General features: G+C 30.0%; 1 protein-coding gene across 1 annotated transcript; it reads right to left on the bottom strand.

Moving 5' to 3' along the window:
- Positions 1-211: 211 nt before the first annotated feature.
- LOC106773830 (rRNA-processing protein efg1) lies at positions 212-558 on the bottom strand (the record flags this gene model as incomplete). Its single annotated transcript, XM_014660587.1, is given in 1 exon segment — positions 212-558. A coding segment is annotated over 1 exon segment (117 nt), but the record flags the coding sequence as incomplete, so codon positions are not given.
- Positions 559-9,704: the final 9,146 nt, after the last annotated feature.

Below are 9,704 nucleotides of genomic sequence, written 5' to 3'. Positions count from 1 at the left end.
AAAGATTACAAAATGTTGAAATAATCTAAATTCAAATATAGTTTAATCTCCATATTTTTATAAACAAAATGTTATAAAATCATACTTCAAAAGCCAACAAAATCTAAGAAACATCCACCCTATAAAAACCTAATCATTCCATAAATTTATAGGAAAGTTAAAATGAACAAACAAACAAACAACCATTCTTTCACCATCCTAACAGCACATATAGAACAAATGACCCTTTGGCCATGAAACAAATACATCTTCATAAACATCATAACAGGTATTTACAATTGCACAATACAGCCATGCAAACAAGCACGAGACTCCTTTGGAGTTATCCGCATGCTCGCAAGCTCAAACTAGGACCAAATTTGATCCATTAAAAGAGACAAACTTGAACACTTAACAATAAAGCAGTAACCACATTCATGTACTGACACATGTGGGTGATGTTCATGTTGGAACTCTTGGGGAATTAAAGTGACATGAAGGGGATTGAACAGAAGAAGAAGAAAACATGATTTGGGTTGTAGAAGAAGCAGGCTTAGAAGAAGAAGATGAAGAAGAAGAAAGTACATATTCTGATCCAAACAGAGAGGAAGCAGAGGTTTGAAATCTGCCTGAATCACCTGGAAGTTTCATGTAGGAGTAAGAAGGAGAGTCACAAAGCCATGAAACTATAGGCCCTTGCCTTCCGTTCTTGTATTGCATTATAGCTTTGTACACAAACGGTATGAGACCCTCCATTTTTATGTCTGGAAAACGTAGAAGAAACAGAGGAAAACAGAGGAAAAACAGAGAAAGTGAAAGATTTTTTGTGGAGTTGGTTTGTGAATTGGATTGAAGGTGAGAGGAGAACAGAGAGGTTCTTGGGTTTAAAAGTGTGTATTTGATGACGTGGAGTAAGAGCATGAATTGGATTCCATCTCTTCACGCTAAGCCAGCAATATTTGAAGGGTATTTTGAAAGCTCTGTGCCAAAAACAAAAAATCTCAATGGAATCATTTTATTGATTTTAATGTTATTTCAATGTTATCTTAGTGAGTATTGTTGGTTCAGATGTTGTTTTAAAGTATGGTGGATGATAAAAAGTTTTGTTGATTCTATAGGGCCACTTGTATGTGTGTAGGATTTGGAGTATAAGATTTTACTAATCATGTTTCTCACATTGCCCACCCAAAATAGTTATTTTAATGATGTTCTTCTCACAACTAACCTCAAAATCAAAAGGGTTTAATGCTTTCATTCGATCTAACAAATACCAATAATGATGATATTGATAATAATTATTATTATTAATTAATTTGTTGGAAACGTAAAAAGGTCAAAATTCTAAAATTTCTTCATATCTTTACTATGATTTATCTATCTTTAAAGTTTTACTTTAGGTGTAAAAGTTAATATACGCATATATAATAATCTAAAACCAATAATAACTTACGTTAGTATTTATATACTGACAAATTTAACCTACTTTGTATAAATTATATCGTCCCTATGTCCTACAATAACTAGTTTATATATATAAATAATAATCTTTGGTAGACGAAGGTGAAAATATAATTAAACAATACATTTAAAATAACATTTTTATTAAAATGTAATTTGGTTCGCCATATCTTTATTTTAAAATTTTAGTTCTCTATCAGTTTTTATATATCATTTGAATTAAAATGGGTTTCATCGTCATGAGAAGAATCTTGGACTTAAAGAATGGGATTAATATAAGACAATTAATGTCATTTTCCTCCTCCAATAAGAGTTTTGCTTCAAACATCATATCAATTCCCTTAAGATAAATCAAGATCAAAATCATGAGAAGAATCTTCCATTTAAATTAATGAGAGAATCACAATATAAAACTTTCCTCCTACAATAAGAATTTAGCTTTATAATCGTCTCAATTCCCTTAAGAAAAATTAAAATAAATAACCAGTTTACAAATAATTATATTTTAATTATTTAATTTTCTTAAAATAATATCCAAATAAAATTTATTAGTAATTATTAACCTACCATATCGTATCTGTTTCATCAATGAACAGATAATTAAATATTCATACTTATTATTTAGAAATATCTATTAAATATATGAATTTAATATTATAAATGCTTAAAATGATATAGTTATAGAAAAGTTGTGTTATGAGTTTTTTGTGTGGAATGAGTTAGGTAAAGATGGAAAAAAAGAATATGTTGAAGGTTGATGAATTCGTGGTGTGAAAGTGTAGTCTAAGGTGGTGTAAATTTCGCTATTGAACTTGCTTTGGAAAACAACAAATTAAACAACAACGTGAAGGCCACATCAACTTTTGCACTGTGTGCATTGATATTCATCTATATCCATTATTGTTCATGCACCTCACAACTTTTTTCACTTTCAATCACTTTTCTCACCAACAAAGAATAGGATGTTCATTATATCCACCATATATACTTTTTGAAGGTTCTAATTGCTTGTTCTTTTCGAATATGAGAAGTTCTTTTATATTATTGGAGTATTTGGTTATCTCTATTTCTATTTGCATTTTTGGCTAAGAGGTATAGGTTTGGCTTTTGTGGAATTTCATATTTTATGAGTGTCTTAATCAAACTCATTTTTTTCACTAGTTAATCTAAGTGAAAAGAGAGTGTAAGTTGTAGTATTTGAAAGAGTGAAAAGAAAGAGAAATTTTGTTGATATATTCATCAAATTATCTTAGTAAAATTATGATTGTTGTTTGGTTCATTGTTGGATTGGATTGAAATTTTGACAGTTGGTTCATGGTATGAGTGTCGAGCTGTTGTGACGATTGTTATGTTGTGTGAATGATATGTCTTCTTGATGTACCTTGTAAAGTTGGGGTTATACCTTTTGCCTATGAGAGGTGGTGAAAAAGTGATTCTCTTCATTTATGAAAAGCGATGGAAGAGAAGATGTTTGAGTGTCGTACCTTTCATCTTACATGGTGGTGGAAAGGAAATGATGTTTCGTCCGTAGGTTTCCAACTCGTTGTTGAGTATAATGCTCGATGTGTGATGCATTGAAATTTTTACTTGGAAGTTCTTAAGGAGTAAGGGAGTAGGTCTTTGTTATGATGGTAGGTCGAACCACTCTATTTTGGTAAATAAGATTTGTACGGTAGGATATAGAAGAATGACACTTGGATGTGGTGTGTTTTGGGTATGGCTTATATTTGAGGTGACCTTGTCTTGCAACATTAAGGCATCGTTATCTTGTTGTGAAAATGTCATCCATCACAACTGTGCTAAGTTTACTTTGATTTGGAGGTTGAGTAGGTGGATATGAAAACAACTTTACTTCATCGTAATTTGGAGGAAGAAATTTACATGAAACAACCTAATAGTTTTCTTGTTGAAGACAAGAGAGATTATGTGTCTAGGATGAGGGAATGTTTACAAGGTTTGACGTAGGTTCTAAGACAATGGTAGATGGAACACAGGAAAAACTCTAGAAGGTGGGGTTGAATAGAGTTTTCAAAAACTTTTCACAAATATGTATTAAACACTTTAAGTTTTTGAACAACTTTTAGGAAAACGTATATAAAGGAAAGCAAATAAGATAAACTTGTTTCTATACTTGTTCACTTTAATTGAACTACGTCTAATTCTCCCTTAAGTTCCACTAATCTTCCAAAGATTACAACAAGTTTTACCACTTTTGGCTTACAACTATCTAATTTGGATATACAAGTTTACCCACTTCTGATTCAACAATAGTCTTTTAGATTAGAACGTTTAGCTCAATTGAATTAAACAACCAAGTGCTTTAATTTGCTTCAAAATTTACAAACACAATGAAAATGTTTTAGAAAAACAAGTATAGATCAAAGCTCTTAAAGAGAGTATGTTTTCAATACAATGAAATCTGAAGACTTGTAAAGAGTAGAATATATTTGGACGGGTGGCCGAAATAACATTATACTAATAAAATCCAATAGAGTATTATTTTTACATAGGTCTCTTTTAGGAGTCCATATTCACACTACCCTTATACCTCCCTCAAAATTCTTTGTTTTTATCAAAAGTAGTCTTTTTGAAAATTAATTTCCGTTAAATATATATATTTTTCTGAAAAGTTAATTATGACCAAACACAAATACAATATTGGAAATTTTACTAATGTAAAATCTTATATCAAGGGACTAGTTTTATAATAGTTGATATAACTACCTACTTACTCATTGAATATTATTTTCATTTAAATTATAGATAATAGAAAAAATATAGAGAAAAAGAAAATGTTAGTGATAAACAAAAATAAAATAAGAGCCAAAATGATAGAAATTCTAATTGTGTTCTCCGGCAACGATGTCAAATTTGATAACGTTGTCGTTGACACGATCAAATTAATACTATTAAACTATGTCAACTTCAATATTGCTAAGATAATAACCAACAAAATATAAAGGGTAAATTCAATCCTAAGTCGTCTTCCATCGAACACGAAATATATTTCTAACAAATTAGTTCTTATAAAAACTATACAAAAGGAGTTAGTCAAATAAAATAATAGAAGTAATAAAAGAAAATAATAGATTAAAGAACAAAATAACAAAAGATAGAAAGAAATAAATTTATAAAAAGATTTAAAAAGATAAAAACAATGATAAAGAAAATATGTTGATTTCACCATATTTTCGAAATAGGATTCATCATTGGTTATCTAAAGATTATTGTTCCGTTAATTATTATCTTAGATTTTTAAATTAATCAATGTAAATTCTCAATTAATTTGTTAGCATCTTACTTTTAACCAAATTACATTCTCAATTAAAAGCGAGAACTTTGTAGATTAATCATAATAAATTTAACAAAAGTACATTCTCAATTAAACATGAGTGTCTAATGATGTCTATTCTTTTACCGTGTATATCAAGTAAAAAGCTAATTAACCAAAGTACATTCTTGATTAATTCTTGTTAAAGTTTTTACCATTAATCACAGTACATTCTCAATTATTGGAGAAAAACCATTCAATCACATGAAAATTTCTAACTTTAAGCAAAGTAAATTCTCAATTAAAATTAAAATCCTTTGGACTCACATGATTGATATCTTATGGACATTTAACACCACGCTTACTTGTTATAATTTAAAAATCATTACTTTTAATTTATTAAGAAGCAAAAGACAAATAAAAATAAATCACAACAAGAATCAAAAGAACAAACAAATTTATTCATCTAACCCCATAATTCAATTAAGAAATTACAGTAGAATCCGATCTAACCAATTTATTTCCACACCTCAATGAGCTCAACTTAGTTGCAACTGCACTAACACACCTCAAAATATCCAAAGAACATTTATGCAACTAAAAAACTAATTTTAATATATTTTTGTATATCATGCTAAATAAACCCAATTATAGCAAAACTTAATTAAAATATTCTATTAAATTACAAAAACCAATTAAGAATCCAATACTAAAGGCTAAATGAGGAAATAAATGTGCACTCGTCACATCCAAACTTATCCTTTTGCACTCTTTAGAAAAACTTAGTAATTTCAAAACTTTATTCTAGATCAATATTCATATCAACATTAAACCAAAGGAAAAGAACTTCACTAGAAACTAATCAAATTTCTAAATCAAATTAACATTAATCATGCAGATGGGAAAACACTATTTTAAACACATGAGTTAATAATCCTTTGGACATACCAGGAAATCAAGTATGAAAGAGATCACTCAAGTTAAATTGTATATTATCTCACCAATGCTCTCTTAAGTGTTTAGGCTTGTGTTTGCACTCAAAATTCTCAAGTATGTAAAAACTACCAAAAACATAGAAAAATTCTAATATTCACATATTTTTGGAAAGCAGGCATTCAAAGATCATGAGGACTTTTCAAAGGTTGTGAAGTGGCCAAGGCAAAAGGTAGAAAAAATTTAGGATATAGAGGCTTAAGAAAAATTTGAAAGGAAATAATTAAGGAGCAAAGATTTTGGAAAACAAATATATTATTTTCTTTGTTCTTTTTTTGAGAAAACAATTATCCTTCTTTTTCTACATTTTGTTTCCCAATTTTACTTTTTCTTATCTTTTTGTTTTCTTTCACTTTCTTTTTTTCCATGAAACTCTTTTTTATTTTGCTATTTTTATCACCCACACACTTTATTCATCACTCATTCCTAACCCAACGCATAAGCTCCTTCTTTCATCCAAATGTAAGGGATAGTATGATATTTTTCTTTTCAAGGTTTTGCAAAGTGTTTTAAGAAAAAGAAGTTAAAGGCTCTTAGACACTATTTCTTTAAAACAACTTTTCATACACAACGATATTTTATTTAATGTTTTTGTTAAACTTCAAAACTTGAGTTGCTTAGATGACATATTCTCCAGACAATATTTTCTTAACAAAGTTTAAAGAAAAGAATCGTGAAAACCTTGTTAAATGATGTAATAAAACTTACAAGCAATTTTATAAACTAAGTGTTTAACGATTTATATAATCTAAAGATCATATATCAATTACTTTGCTTCCTAAATAATGTGTTTATCAATGAGTTGACGTGTGCCAAAATGTTTTAAACATGCAATATGCCTAAATGATTACGAACATTTAAAACATTTATTCCATGTACGAAAAATACCTCTTTGCTTGTATGCTTTGTTCTCTTTATCTATGCAGAGAATGGAAATACAAGAGTTTACTCAAATTCTGCACATGATTGATATAAATGTTAAAAAATAGGAAGTCATTCCAGGAATGTTTCCTTATCGCCTCTACCTTTGTAGATTCGTACAAGCTACTTTTGTCAAAGTTCTAATAAAGCACAATATCTCTACAACGTTAGCATGAGTCTAACCACCTCCCTTAAAATAGGCAACAAAGTCTACATGGAAGTAAACTCTTTGTCTAATGGATCTTTCTCAAAGAAGGCTATATATAGAAGATTGCATGAAGAGAAGACAAGAATAATACAATCATATAAAAAAGCTTGTTGTTACGCTATCTCTCTACATCGTCTAACACTTTCATTTAAAGAAAAAATCATTAAAAGTCTTTCACATTTTCTTTGTATTGAAAACTTATTCTCTCTCTAAGGTTATCAAATTTGTATCTTGTTTGAACAAGAGAAAGATATACTCTCGAGCTTAAGCGTCAAAACTTCTCAAAACTTCTCCCCGATCATCTTTCTTCCTCCCTCCTAACTCATATATATCAAGATCGATTTTTTTTTTCTCAAAAACGTTTCATTGGGATCTCAGCCAAGTTTAAAATTCCAAAACCCCAAAATTTCCGTAAAAAACTCGAAAATCAAACCCTAAAAACAAATTCATCACTAAAACAAAAGAAAAAATAAAATTATCGGAAGGATATTGATTTCGTGTAATGTATGATGAATAGAGAGATTGAGAAAACTTTGAACAAATATAAGATCTAGAAAACCTGAGAAAGAGATTTTGTATGAGATCTGGAATTATCAAAGTTGTTTGTTCCTCTTTCCTTTTGTTTTTTTTTTTCTTTTTTCTTTTTTTTTCTTTTTTCTTTTTTTTCTTTTTCCTTTTTTTTTACTTTTATCAAATTCCACATCATAATTTGAATTTTATTTCAACGTAATAAGATAATACACATCAACCTGTCTAATATGCATTATATCTACAACTCTTGACGTTGTTTCTGACCACCTAACGGTAAGGGCTTAATTGTTTCGAATTTAATAAATTTAGGATCCAATTGAAACCGTTTTAAATAAGAGGACCCACTTGAGATTTCTTATCAAATATGAGGACTATTTGAGGGTTTAAACCTATAAAAAAAATAGAAAAAACATATTATATGAATATCATGTTTTGAAATTTGATAGGAATGCCAACTGGATTTTGAAATTTGTAGGATCTTTAACTGGATTTCAAAATCCAATGACTTTCTAAACCAAATTTCGAAATTCGGTGACTTCCTTAACTGGATTTTGAAATATGACAACTTTTTTAATCGAATTTTGAAAACCGTCAACTTTTTTAATTGAAATCTAATACATCTAAAACATAATAAAAATAAATATAACAAATCTTAGTGAATAAAAATTCATATACCTAAAAGATGAGATCAAATAAAAAAGAGGAAGATGAAGAAAGAAAAGCGAGAGGTTTTGTTTTTATTATGAAAATTGAGCACCATAGCATACACAAGCATATAGAGAAGAAGAATGAAACGTGAAAAGTGAAGAGTGAAGACTTGAGGTACCATTAATACAAAATCGCGTACAACGTCGAATATTTTGGGCTTTTAAGGACAAATTCGCGAATGACGTCATATCCGGAGACGTTAAATTGACGTCGAATTTGAAAAAATTTGACGTTAAATTAACATTGAATTTTGTCAATATACGACGTTAACTTAACGTCGAATTTTGTTAATATACAACATTAATCAATTTTTTTTTTTAATTAATTGTGATCCTTTTTTACAACTTTACGAGACCTAAAAATCAGAAAAACAACAAATTTCAGTTTTTGGTATTTTATAAAACATGAATTATGAATGTATAGTTTAATATCAACCACAAACAACAATAACTAACAACAAACAAGTTCAATCAAACAACAACAACAACAAACAAGTTCAACCAAACAACAACAAACAAGTTCAACAAATAAGTTCTTTAAAACGAAAACAAAAACTAACCTTCAAAAGGTGGGTTCATCGGAATAAAGTATCGTCACGAGTTAGAGAGAAAGTAGAATGCGCCTATGAAGGACAAGAACACAAAAATAATCGGTCAAAACAAACGAAAATCATACCTAATGTAGTTAATTAACATGTATTTGTATAAAATGAAAGGAAAATTACCTGCGCTAAATAAAGTGAATGAATTTTCAATCTCTCGCTCAAATTTTTATTGAATTCACTAATATTTTAACGTCTAACACCTGGGTCATTGATGAAGGTTGAAAAACAGTTATTTTCATATGTCAATTTGGACCAAATTACACCATTTACTACTTGGAATGAGCCTAGAATCAAGCAAAACTCAATAAATGAGTCTGTAGAGAGTCAAAAGCTGTTTTTAGCGATTTTATGCTTGTTTTGCATTGTTTTGTAGCTATTTTGAGAAAGTGAAGAATGAAGTTAAAGATACAGGTCGTTGACTCAAGAAAAGAGTAGAAAAATGAAGATTTGAAGAGTCGACACACCGCCCGGCGGCACACTTAAATCGCTGGGCGGTCCAGGATGAGGAGTAGGCATGGCGATTGATGCTGGGCGGTTCTGAGGGAAACCGCCGGGTGGTGCGATTGCCGCCGGGCGGTTTAGAGGATTATGGCCAACCACCAGGCGACACACTTAAACCGTCGGGCGGTGGCTCGCTGGGCCTGGGCCTGTTTTCTGACGCGCTCCTCACCTATATATACCCCTATTGCGAGTTCAGAGTCATTCTTTTGACAGGGGAGAATGACCAGACCTAATTTTGCTCTCTGGAGAGGATCTCTTGGATGCTTAGGCTCCTTTTCATCTTTTCTAGGGTTTGCTCTTCCATTCTTCTTCCATTTTTCATCTAGTTTCACCATGTCTATGGTGAACTTGTTGGGGGAAACAATGTAATCTTTTGATACTCTCTTTTATTGAAACTCTTGATTATTTATATGGTCTCCATATGTTTTGATTGATAATTGTTGGGTTATCATCTATGCTTAAGGCCTTTATCGTTTAACTCATTCGGTAACTGATGTTTGTCTTTATTGATATGGGGACGTACAATAATG

The sequence above is a fragment of the Vigna radiata genome, chromosome 9 (genome assembly GCF_000741045.1).
Source record: "Vigna radiata var. radiata cultivar VC1973A chromosome 9, Vradiata_ver6, whole genome shotgun sequence".
Lineage (NCBI taxonomy): Eukaryota > Viridiplantae > Streptophyta > Magnoliopsida > Fabales > Fabaceae > Vigna > Vigna radiata.
The sequence above is the reverse complement of the archived record's forward strand: the minus strand, read 5'-3'. Positions and strand labels throughout refer to the sequence as shown.